This window comes from Globicephala melas, chromosome 11 (genome assembly GCF_963455315.2).
Source record: "Globicephala melas chromosome 11, mGloMel1.2, whole genome shotgun sequence".
Classification (NCBI taxonomy): Eukaryota; Metazoa; Chordata; class Mammalia; order Artiodactyla; family Delphinidae; genus Globicephala; species Globicephala melas.
The window spans coordinates 91128569-91141189 of NC_083324.2; the positions used below are offsets into that span (position 1 = coordinate 91128569).

General features: G+C 48.5%; 1 protein-coding gene across 7 annotated transcripts in view; it reads right to left on the minus strand.

Annotated features, from left to right (window-relative positions):
• Positions 1-12307, minus strand: part of JARID2 (jumonji and AT-rich interaction domain containing 2) — a 243617-nt gene extending 231310 nt beyond the window's left edge. For 4 of the 7 annotated variants that reach the window (XR_009566002.1, XM_060308687.1, XM_060308684.1 and 1 more), the window contains exon 1: positions 10666-11240. Coding sequence is in view for 5 of the 7 variants with exons in the window: in XM_060308687.1 (XP_060164670.1) it covers positions 10666-10710 (45 nt within the window). In the remaining 2 variants the exon portion in view is untranslated. Of the gene's footprint in view, positions 1-8330; positions 8429-10665; positions 11241-11637; positions 11767-12221 lie in introns of those variants that run through there. The other 3 variants (XM_060308682.1, XM_060308681.1, XM_060308686.1) reach the window with 3 other exon arrangements.
• Between the last annotated feature and the right edge of the window lie 314 nt (positions 12308-12621).

Consider the following 12621-nt stretch of genomic DNA (forward strand, 5'->3'; position numbering starts at 1 on the left):
ATGCAAAGAGCACGGAATAGAACATCTCTTAGGAGTATGAGCCCACATAGGTAAAACGACATTATCTACAAGTGCAGGAGCACACCGTAGGTAACTGCAGTAGACTTTACCTTTGTGTTGCTCTTGGAGTTGAATGATTTCTTGTAAGGCAAAAAGAATCGTTTTCAAAGGGGGACAAACCCTATTGGCCCAATTAGGTATGAGGATTACATGTAGATTTTATTTTCCCATGAAAATGAATCAATAACTGCAGTTACCATGGATAACTGAGGATCCATCTGGCAGGAGGAAGCATCTCTGAAAGCCGGTCCAAAAGCATTACCCCAGCTGGCCTTCCACTATATCAGGGGCTGGGTTTCATGCCCCGGCTGTCACTGATAAAACGTGCAACCTTTGTTATTAGACACCTCAGGTTTTCTCAGCTGTGAAATTCTGATTAGTGAAGCTCACCTTTTTCCACTAGACCCTTACCAATTCCCTCCCACTAGTGGGTATTATTTGAAATACTCCAAAAGCTTCAAGTCAACAAATATTTCCTAAACTGTGTGATGACAGAAAATTCAGCCTCTAATCGTGTGGGGTTAATAGGGTGAGACACATGTAAACACTAATTCCAGCACCTACAGGTACGTGTGAGGAGTCGGGCCCACAGAAAAGGGGTGTGGCTCTGCCTGACTGGGGAAGAGGGTGGCAGGCTGCCCAGTCAGGCCTCAGCGTGGTCAAGGTGGGTTCCACAGGCAATCCGTCCCCTGAGCAACTTGAGCAACCAAGATGTGCAAAGGCCAAGAGGCTGGCTCAGCTGCAGTGGAACGGGTGGCCAGAAGCTCAAGGTAGAGCACGGGCTTTTTATGCTGTGCTGAGGACAAACGCAGCTTAGACTGGATCCACTGAAGGTTCATGGTCAGAGTTTCAAGTTCAAGGATTACTGCTCCGAGAGCCAGGTTAAACATCTCTGGTGAAACGTCTCTGTGCAAAGATTCAGTGCCGGTCTAATCTTAATTCTCAATCTGTCAGTCTTTCTAACTCACCACCCAGACATATTCAGAAGTCAAGTGTTGGATAATAGAGAAGAGATTCAACCACCAGAGAGTGGGGCTGGGAAGAGATTACATCACCTTCTAATCTTTTTTTTTTTTAATTATAGTTGATTTACAACATTGTGTTAATTTCAGGTGTACAGCAAAGTGATTCAATTATACATTTTTTATTTTTTATTCAGATTCCTTTTCATTATAGGTTATTATGAGATACTGAATATAATCACCTTCTAATCTTTAAAGCTTTGTTCTATATCCCAAAATGGGCTTCAGAATATCTGTTGCTATTCATTTGGCTTATTAAGAGGCAAAGTATAGAATTCATCTGATTCATTTACTCCTGAGTCAGCCTGGAAGGCTGCCGACAGACCTGATGTCTCCAGGTTGGTGATTTCCAACTGTGTAATCATACCTTCTTGAGCATTTGTGCATAGTATGCAGTTTACAAAGTGCTTTCACATCAAAAATCTTACTGACCCTCCCAACAAGCCTCTGAGGTGCATGGAACAAGTTTTCCAGGTGAGGAAGCAGCCCAGCAAGGTTATGTGGCTTGCTCAGGGTCACACAGCTCATATTCCCAATCTTGTCCACTATAACCACAGAGGTGCCCTACATATTCAAAACAAGCCTGTCCCAATCTGAGGCATTAAATTCCCCAAGCCCACATACTAGCAATAAGGCATGGACTCAAAGCACAAAACACTCCAAGTCCTGTTTAGGTCAACATCCAACTGCTGCTTAACAGAATAAGCATTCATGCAGCACCCCTTCTGTAAACCTAGGGAGGGAATAAATGCAAGAAACACATGCTCAGCCCTAATCCCTTCTCATTTCCTCCTGGCACCTGTTTCTGCCCCCAGAGGCACCAAACACTTTTAACAGCTGGCAGAAATAAGAACCAAGTGATAACACACACAACCATTGTAGCCCTAACCCAAATTGTGGCTGGGAAACAATGGAGAAAGAACCACCCAGATTAAAAAGAGAGCAATAAAACAGGGCGCCCAAATGGCTCCCACATTCCCCTGGGTGATTCAGTCACTAGATACCTGGGCTGCTGTCACATAAACCAGAGAGTCTCCTGATGGAAAAGACACACACAACCCACCCCTCTCATGCCTCCCCACCCCCAGCCAAAACTATCATTGGGAAAGAACTCCTGGTTGTACTGGAGAAAATACGTGAGAAGAGCTGTACTGGGAGTACGGAGGGGCAAAATTTGCGGCTATGAATTTTATGACCTTCTAGGACTCAAGGTAACTAAACACTGCTGCCAGTATTTCAATGCTCACTGCCTTCCTCTTCATGGGTGGTGGAGCTTGACAGACTTAACAAAATTAGAACTTAAGATCCAATTTAGGCCTTCTAGGCCACACCAGCTCTCCAAAACAGCTCTCAAGAACTTCTGCCAGTAGCGTTCCCCTTTCTAAGGCCCTCATACACCCTATGAATATGCGAGTAATTATGTATAATGTTCCCATTACTCACGCTGCCTCATTAACATATCTAGGCAGCCTTTGTTTACTGCCCAGCCCAGACCCTGGTGAGGATTTGAGGGCAAATGTTTTCCCCCAGCGCCCCACGGTACCCTACGCAGCAAAAGTCAGGGGCAACAATAAAGGTGCGAAAAAGCACCGAGGCTGATCTGTCGCAGTCCCTGCGAAATCAAATGAATTCGGAAGCCTGGAGAGCAAACACAGCCCAGGCCGGCTCTCAGATACACCGAAGAGCGTGGGGTGGGGGCACTTTTAAAATACAGAGCACAAACCAGCCGGGTCCCAGGACAACTGGGATCTCAGCTCTTCTTCCACTGAGGACTCAAGGAGACAGCCAGCGGGGGATAAGGGGGTAGCTCCACCAACTGGTGTTTAAAAAAACAACAAACACGTACTTGAGACAGATCCACTCCTGCTCCTGGAGGCTGACAAACTGCCTTAACTTCCCCCCAACTTTCTCAAGCCAAAAAACCTCTCCAAAGGCTGCCAAGAGCCCCCATTATGGCATTTTCCCCTTTTCGGGGCTACTCCGATCACTCCTTTTACCTCAAGTTCATCTGGACTAAAAAGTGGGGAGGAGATACAGCCTTTCACTGTCTGGCCAGGGCCTACCGGCCTCAGTTTTCCGTTCTGTAAAATGGACTCAACAGCCTCTTCCTCTCCTGTGAACTCACTAGGGAAACAATAACTGTGGGCACTTACTTCAGAACTGACATCTTCTCCTCATGATGCTAGAGCGTTTCCTACAATCCAAGCTCCTCTGGCACATTTCTTCAAATGGCAAAGAGAAGTCCCACGAGGCATGGGAGGCCTCCTCACAAGAGCAGTAAAATCTGTGGCAAGACAGACTGGTGGAAGTAGAAAGAAAGCCAAACAGAGATGCAAGGCCCAGGGCTGTGGTCCAGCTGCCCACTCAGATGTGCCTGAGACTTGGCCCTCAGGATAGGATCTACCTCTGCAAAACGTGGGCTCTCTCCCACCCCGCACATCCTGACAAAGAGAACAAAAGAGACAAAAGCCACCTGCAAGAGGTGACAGGACAGGAAGTCCCGGAAGCAGGCAGGATCATTCAACCAGGAGCAAAAGGATATCCGGCAAGTGCTGCCACTTCCTGCTAGGTTCAGCTCTACTTTTAACAATTTTATTCTGAGTCAGAAATGAATGAAAATCCTTGATTGAAAAGTGTGAGGCTGCCAGAAGGCTATAGGGTTGTCTGAAGTCAAGAAAGATTAAACCCTAAAAGGATAACGAAAATCTCACTCAAATTGTCTACAAAAAGGTAGACCAAAGTCATCAGAGTTCCCACCTCCTGGAATGAAAGGGGCCTGCGACGAGGAGGCCAGTGTAGAAAAGGCTTTATGGACAGACAAAAGGGACCAGAAACACGAAGTCTGGGGCCGGGAAAAGGAAGCGAGGTTTGTGGAGGGGAGGGCAGTCAGAGAAATGAGGAGAAGAGGTACCTTGGGAGATGGAAAGAAACAAGAGAACTAAGTAGAAACTGATTCAAATGTGTCTTGTTTCCATTAACAGGTAGGCTTGAGGATTTGAAATGGAACAGATCTTTAGCAGTATCTCCTAAGTAAGACAAAATAATTAAAGTTGCTGGATTACAAGATACAAGCTTCTGAACTCCATATAAATGAGGAGTAATATCACTCATCTTTCTGCCTCCGCCATTCTGAGAATGACACAAACTCTAAAAGTAATACAAATTACCTCAGCAGGGCCACTCTGACCCACATTTTATCTATGCTACCTGGCATGAACTAGATAAGCTAGTCTAGTTTAATATTTGAGGATTAAGGCTAAACACAATGGAAGCACTCTTATCAGAGCTGATAGGGACCATAAGTTGGTTAGCTAATATAAAGTTTATTAAGCAGGAAATCTTTAAAATATATATATATATCTACTTATACAGATACGTAGATTATATACATATACGCACATACATGTAACGTAATGAACACATAAATGTGCTGTTACAGATGTTTTTGAGACCTCTTGGTGCTCCATGTTATGCTGTTTTGTTTGTTGGGAAGGAAGTCTGGCCGTAAGTGAAGCTTGGTTCTTAAAAGGGAACCACTTGTAAAGCAACGTGTGCAGAATCCTTACAGATTTTCCCCAAGCCTTTTAAATGGGGAAAATGGCGGGCCCACATCTAATTTAACCGTCTCATTTTTTTTTTAGTACTTCACTTTTATCAAGGGTTCTCAAACATTCAGCTTCAAGCTTTCATAGAAACCAACTCTCTTTTCACATTCATTCAAAGGTTTACATAATATTTAACCGAAATTGCAATAATAAGTCTAACTGGAATAACCAGATTTGGGAATAAACAACTGACACTTGGCAAGTCTTCTATATGGGAAAGAGCCAAAGGGGACAGAAGTACACACTTCCCAGGCCTGCCCACTGGCCAGGAGCTTCGTGCTGAGATATCACAGCCAGGATGTTCTGCAGCCAGGAGCACCAGGGAGTCTGGGTAGGTGGAAGGCGATTAATAGGAGTGCTGTTACTATAATCCTAGGGGAGACTGAGACCTGGACCAGTAACGGGAGCACCAAAACAACGCAAGCAGAATTCCAATAACTAAACTTCTTAGGCTGCAAAACTTTTAACCATCTGGATGAAAATGTCAGGAGTCAGGTCCTCAGACCATCATGATCAAGGGCAAACCTTAAAAATAGACCAGCTTTTCGGCATCCAGTCACGATTTTTAAAAAAACTCAGAACAAACTACAAAAGTGTGCATCTACCCAAAAAAACCCCATAAAACAAACAAAGAAAACAATGCCTATGGCTAACAGCTTACTTCCATCCATACTACCCTGGCAATACCAGCTCTACTCTATATAAAAGACTGTGAGTATAACCACTCTTCACTCGAGTCTGAGCTGCCTGCCTGATCATTTCATGTCATTTTTCCAGATCCACATTACTGACTCATTACCGTTCACTTCACCGAAGTTATATGTTTTGAGTGACATGTTTCATCCTTATTTTTCCACTAGCCCTGTAATTTTTAGTGTGCGATTTTGTAGAACTGGAGGTTTTTCACCAATGCAGACACCGTGCTACATTACATACACCTCTGGTTACATAGATCTGCACTGTTCAGTAGGATAGCTACCAGTCATACGTAGCTCTTGAACTTTTGAAATGACTAGTCCAAACTGAGTTGCCCTGTAAGGGTTAAAAAAATACACCAGATTTCAAAGACACAAGATAAAAACAGAAGGCAAAAGATCTTAGCAACTTTTGTACTGATTACATGTTAAGATAATATTTTTATTATACTAAGGTTAAATAAAACTATCATTAAATTAAAAAAAAAAGTCCAGCTTAGCCTTTACCGGGTGTTTTAATGTACTGGGCTTAATATGACTTTCCCATGTCGTCTTTGAAAGGAAGAAAAGGGTTCTATTTTGAATCTAAGAAACATTGGTTACATACTGCACAAGATTTTCTCTTTCTGAAGGAGGAAAGTTTAAATAACCTTTGGAACAGGATATGTATTAGCACTGGAGTTATTTCCAAGACGTCTGTAAGTCAATAGCCCTCAGCCCAGCAACAGGAACTGGTCTAACCTCCTATGACAGAGGAAACAGCCATTAAACCATCTAAGTACCAAATAATTCTAACTGGCTATGTGGGCCAATGGCTATGGGTGACACACAAGTCAGGTCTACAGTAAAGTAATAATAACCGAAGTAATAATAACTCAAATTGGATTATTTTTAAACGTAATTTTTTTTTAATTTCAGTGACACACTTTGGACTCTTAAGTTGACAATATTCCTCCTATAATCTCTCCAGACAGTGACAGTTGCTAAATTGTCTCTGCCCGAGACTATGAAACAAAGAGAAAAGTTTTCTCCACTACTAGAGACAGACAGAAAGCAAGCCACATGAACAGCTCAAAAAAGGAAAAGCTGGGCTTCTCTGGCGGCGCAGTGGTTAGGAGTCGGCCTGCCAATGCAGGGGACACGGGTTCGAGCCCTGGTCCGGGAAAATGCCACATGCCACGGAGCAACTTAAGCCCATACGCCACAACTACTGAGCCTGCGTGCCTAGAGCCCGTGCTCCACGACAAGAGAAGCCACTGCAACGAGAAGCCCGCGCACCGCAACGGAAGAGTAGCCCCGGCTCACTGCAACAAGAGAAAAGCCCGCTCACAGCAACAAAGACCCAATGCAGCCAAAACCAAAATAAAATATTTTTTTAAAAAACCACCATTCACTTTATAGCAGTACACCACATATACTCGGTAAATATTTGTTAATCGATAAATATTTTTTTAAAAAGGAAAAGTGTAGCAATTAAATAATGTGTACACATTTTTTTCCCCCAGAACTGTAAAATAATTCAATTGGGTGTAAAATGGGGGGGAAGGGGGGCACTGCGGGGGACAGAAGCTCATAAATCCTACCACTACATTTTGGTGTCGTTCTATTTTTTTCTTTACAATTTTATGTAATTATAGTAAATCCCACTTTTGAATCTGGTAACACAAACTTTTCCCAGTTTTTTCAATCATACTGCACCTTTAACTCAGAAAATTAGGTACTTAAAATTTACAGCCTAGTGTTACAAATTCTGCTTGAGCTGTCCTAGGAATCAAACTGGTAATCTGTTTTCACGCTAACTGTATGAATCATATCTTCATGTGGCAGAGATTTTTATTTCAAACTCATACCTGCTATAAAGCATCAAAGATCAAATGCTTTCGCAACCTGGGTATCATCTGTTATTCTGCCTAGGAATAACCAACCAGTGGAGTGATGGAAATGGCATAAAATACCCATAGAGCAAAACATGCAACTGTTTTTATTGTCCAAGTGAATTAGGGCTTTGAAAGGCAAATGTTTTCAGTTATTTAAGGTATTGTAGCGGGAATCGTACCCAGCAATTAAGACAGGATTACAGTGCAATTTATGAGTTTCTCAAGGACGTCATTTAATATGAAATATAACAATCATTTCTCCCAAAGCCTGCCATCTACAATCCCACCCCCAAACTCTGCTTTGCTAAAGCAATAAACTAAACGGGAACGCGGCAGGCATCTAAGGCTTTTGAGACTACTTGCAGGAAATGTGCTGCCTTCCACGAGCTCAAGTAATAATTCCACCTTACAATGAAAGAACATACATACTGTTTTACATCTTCCACGGACATTATCTCACGCACGTGACCTCAGATAAAGTGAAGTGGCAAAGGCACGTATTACTTTTTCCATTTTACAGAAGAGTAAACAGACCCAGATTTCCAGCCTCTTGTTCTCCGGTTCTCAAGAACTAAACCCAGAACACCTTAGACTCGCAGTCCAGTGCTCTTTCAAGCACGCGCATCAATGACAGTCTTCCCCCGTCTGCCCCACCCCCTAAAATACTCAATAGGCCTAGAGCTGGCACTGCGAAGAAGTGCCACTCTGGTGTTTCAAGGCATCCATAAAGAGCAACAGTTGATGCTGTGCAACATCACCCAGAAAGGCATCCCGCCACATCCTGCCGAGACACCCCCAACACGACTTAAAAGTGACAAGGTGGCCAAATCCACAACACGGTTCTCCTACAAAGCCAAGCTTCCCTGCATGAAGTTTCCCTGCTTTTCAAAAGCGTTGACGAGAGAACACGACCACCACCACAGTAATGCCACGGCATCCGCAGACCTGGAAACAGAGGGAACGAAAACGTTTCTGCAGACAGAAAACGTCTCCGCCCTGCTCCCCACCCCCTAAGTGGAATCAGCTGGGTCGGGGTCGCTCGCAGGGGGCCCACAGGCTCTCCGCGCTCACCTGGAGGGAAGCGCGGCGTTCCGCTGCGGAAGGCCGAGGCCGGTCGCATCCTCCTCCTCCTCCACTTCCTCCTCCCACGCGGCAGCCCCCGCCTCCGCGCCGCTCCCTCCTCCCCCGCAGCCCCGCCGCGCTGGAACCTCCCGCCCGACTTTTGACGTCACGGAGGAGGAGAAGGTTCCACCCGGGCCCGTCCCTTTGTGACGTCACAATGACAAAAGAACGCGGCCTGAGCGTCCGGGAACCCGGAGCCGCGGGGGGCGGAGGGAGGGAGGGGAGGCCAGCGCGAGGCGGGGGAGGAATCAGGGGGCGGGAAGGGGGCGCGCTGACGTCTCGCCGGCTTAACCTGTTGCTCTCGGGCCCGCACTGGAGCCAGCGGGCAGGGCCGCGGGGAGCCGGCCGCGCCGCCGCCGCCATGCTCCGCCGTGCGCGCGCTGGGGGGCGCCCGCCGCAGCCGCGCGCCGCCCGCCCCCTCCCCGCCACGCCCCCGCCCCGCGCGCCGCACCGCCCCCTCCCCAGGCCGACCGGCCGCACCTCCCCCGCGCCCCACCCACCCATCCGCCAGCCCGCCGGCCACCGCCGCCCGCCCGGAGCCCGCAGCCCGGAGCCCCGAGCCCGGAGTCCGGAGTCCGGAGCCTGCAGCCCGCCCCCTACAGGCCGCGCGCGTATTCCGGGCCCCGGCCCAGCCCGCCGCGACCCCCGAGCGCCCTCCCTTTCGCAGCCGGCTAGAGCACATCGGGAACACGGGCTCCGCTCCCCGAGCGTTAACTCGTGCTCTGCTTCCCGCGGCCGCCGCCAGCCACGGGCAGGCGGCCGGACGCCAGGACTCGACACAATCCGCTGACCACCGGCAACACAACATCCCACCCCACGCCACTCCCCAACTTCGCGATGACTGGGGCGGGGGTGGGGGTGGCTCTGGTCCAAGTTCTACCCCTTTTGCTTTGTGGCTGCACCCGGATCGGATGTGCCCCGGGAAGGCGTCCACGCTCGCAGACAAGGTTGTCTCCCTGCAGTTTCTACTGCCCGAGTTTAAACTAGTCCTTTGCATTCTCCCCAGCCCTCTGCAATGCGGATGTATTTTAATTCTTAAATTCTTTAGGGAACAGCTTTTTAAGTAAGGCTTAATTATTTAACCTTGCATTTCTTTCATAGTTGAAGTTTACGTGTCTAGATTAGGATCAGCCCTCAAGAAGAGATATTCAGCTTTTCCATTAAATCTATTTTTTACAAAACCAGTGCCCCGAAGGTCATCTCCCATTACACACATCACACTGCTCAAAAAGGGAAAATATTAAGACCAATTTGTCGACCCGAGTTAAATAAAACTTTCTTATAACATTGCATTATTCCTAATGTGTGTTCATTTGGCCTTTTTTTTTTTAATGGGTTCTTTGATTTAAAGCATGCAGCTAATCACCGATCACTCGAGTGCATATTTGGTTAATCCTCGGACCCCTCTCCCCTCCCTCCCCCCAAACTTAAAAAAAAAAAAAGCCACCACACACAAAACAAAAACACTCCCCATGCCAATCAAAACGTAGCTGTACTATGCACAAAACAAATTTAACTATTCCACACCAGTTAAATCTCTGAATAATCACCCAATTTCAGAAGGCCAGTTAACTGGGAGTAATTATTTGTAGTCACTTACATATGCATTCACATGCCTTCTTAAAAACATTAGCTATATTGTATGTCTTTTTCCCCCTAAAACTGGAAACCATGAATTTTTAAACAAAACCAGTCCCATTATTAAAGTCAATCCCAACAAATGCATTCGCTGTAACGCGATTCCCAATTGGTTTATGTTGCGAACCAAATAATCCAAAACGACCACATACATTAAATTTGATGTGCCAGTGCAAGGAACAAGATCGCCATAATCGGACCCTCGATTGCAACTTAAAGGGCTTCCAACACACATGCGTTACACGATTTCCCAAATAACATTAATAATAATAACACAGGCTCATTTGCATGCAAAGTGCAATAGGGGCCAAATCCGCCCGAGAATGCAGTTTAGTCACATTACCGCAGCCCCTACACCCCCACCCAGGCTCCACCAAAATCCCCTGCCTTTCATCTAAAACTAGATTATGGTTGTGTCATTCGAGGTCAATTTATTCACTGGAGGTATCGCTACACCAATCTGTTTTTTCGTCCAAACTAGGCAGACACGACTTTGCCTGAAAAAGCCTTCTTTCAGAAAAGAAAGAAACAGCCTTATCGGACGCTGTGTTTAAAACCCTTCAGCTGCAGAATTATCTATAAACTTGACATTCACAGCCATTGCTTAAAACTACAAGTCAAAGGATGTGTTGTTAGGAGCACTTACGTATTTCTTCTGAATGATATTCCTCTTGGGTCTTTCCTTGCTCATTCTGAGATCCAAATGCTGATTGCAAAAGGGGACAATTGCTTCATGAATTTAAAGCCGTCAGAAATTTGCAAAAAAATATCCTGGTGGTTTTTATTGTTGTTGGTGGTGGTGGTTGGTCTTGGAATCCGACTTTTCTTCCTCTTCCCCCAAAGCCCGATTCGCCTTGAAATAAATCCGAAATTGGGAAGGAAAAAAAAAAAAGCCAAAGACGAAGCAAACAAAAAAAAAATTTCACTTTAGTAAAACACTCATAATGGAAAATTTCCCCCGAAACACACACACACAAAAAAAAAACCGACGCCCTTCACTCCCCCCCCTTTTTCCTCCAAAAACTACATCAGCGAAACGTGAAGGTCCTTAGTGTCTGATCCGTAGTTACATCTTGGAAAAGAAAAAGGAAAGATAAATAAAAAATGTTGGAAGTCACGTTTGTGCTGCAGCAGCAGTGCGAGCAGAAGAGTCAACTCCAGCGGCGGCGGCGGCGGCGGCGGCAGCACCACAGCGAGGGCTCGCCGAGTCTCTTTTTTCCAAGCCCCCTAACCAATGAGAGAGAGGCTATCCAGCCCAACTTTAAATGGACTCTGCTTTTATACAAGTTAGGGCTCCTCGGATAATTCCCCGCCGGACGCTAGCCGAAAACTCCCACAGCTGGGCCACCAAGCGCCCGCCTCCTCCGGTGCCCACCGCCCCTGGCCGAGCCCAGAGGACCCCCGCAGCCCCGTCGACGAGACACCCGAGAGGCCTCGACGAACCCTTCCCGGGCTACCCCTCAGACATCGCTCCCACGCCGAGCCTAAGAGTGGAATTGAGAGAGACTCCCTAGCTCAATGCATGGCACGCTCGGTCGCTCCACCTCACCCCCTTTCCCCAGCTTGCCGCTCACCCCACAACCGCCACACGCTAGCCCCCGCCACGCCTCGTGTCTACCTGCAGCCGGGCTGCTGGGTGCCAGTGCCCCAGGACGGCCGGCCCCGGGGAGAGCCGCCTATTCCCGGGGCACCTTAGAATGGTCCCCTTGATCTTCTGGAAGTTGTAGTCCCCCGACTACAAAATGGCTATGGCCACGGGAGCTGGGAACTACAATTCCCAGCCTGCCCCGCAAGCCTGTCACTCAACTCCCCTCCCTCCTCCCCGCCCCCTCCCCCTCGCCGGCCCTGCCAACAAACGCCTGGACGTGTCCCGCGTGTGACACTGAGAGAGGCTGGCTCGGGATTGGCCCGCAGAGCGTGTGGTCCGCGAGCAAGGAACTCCCCACGCCGGCCCGCCCCCTGGCCCCCGGCCGCGGCCCCCCTCCCCCCCCCCGCGGCGGCCGGCCCCCTCCCCGCGCGCCCCGCCCCCACCCGCGGCGCAAACCGCCTGTGGAATCGAGGAATCGCGCGCGCGCCGGCCCGCGCCGAGCGGCCGTGGGGGGGACGCCCGGCGTCCCAGGGGAAGGCCTCGGAGCGTGGCGGCGCGGGGGGCGGTGTCGGCGAGGGGTTGGAGCCAGTCCTAAGGAAAACTGGGCCACGCACCAAGAGGAATCCTCGGTGCGAACTAGTTGATCGGCGGCGCCTGCTGCTTCGGCGGCGCAGCCGGTGTCACCTCAGGACACCGCCTCGCGTCGCCGCACGAAGCGTGCCGCGGTCGGACTCGGGGGAGCCCGAGGTCACCTCTGCCCGCGGCCGCACGCGCCTCCCGCGCGGAAAGGCCACCTCCCGGCGCGGCACGCGGCCCGGCGAGCGAGGACGGCGTCCGGGGTATGGGGACCCCAAAAGGGAAGCCCCGGCCGCCGCCTCCTACAAAAGATCACCGTCTTTAAGGAGATCACGCTCGATCTTGGCTGCTCCCGGCGTCTTTTGCGTCTGGGGCGCCTGTGAGCGAGACTAAAACGTTGAGGGGGAAACGAGTGGAATATGGAGCCCGAGCCACACA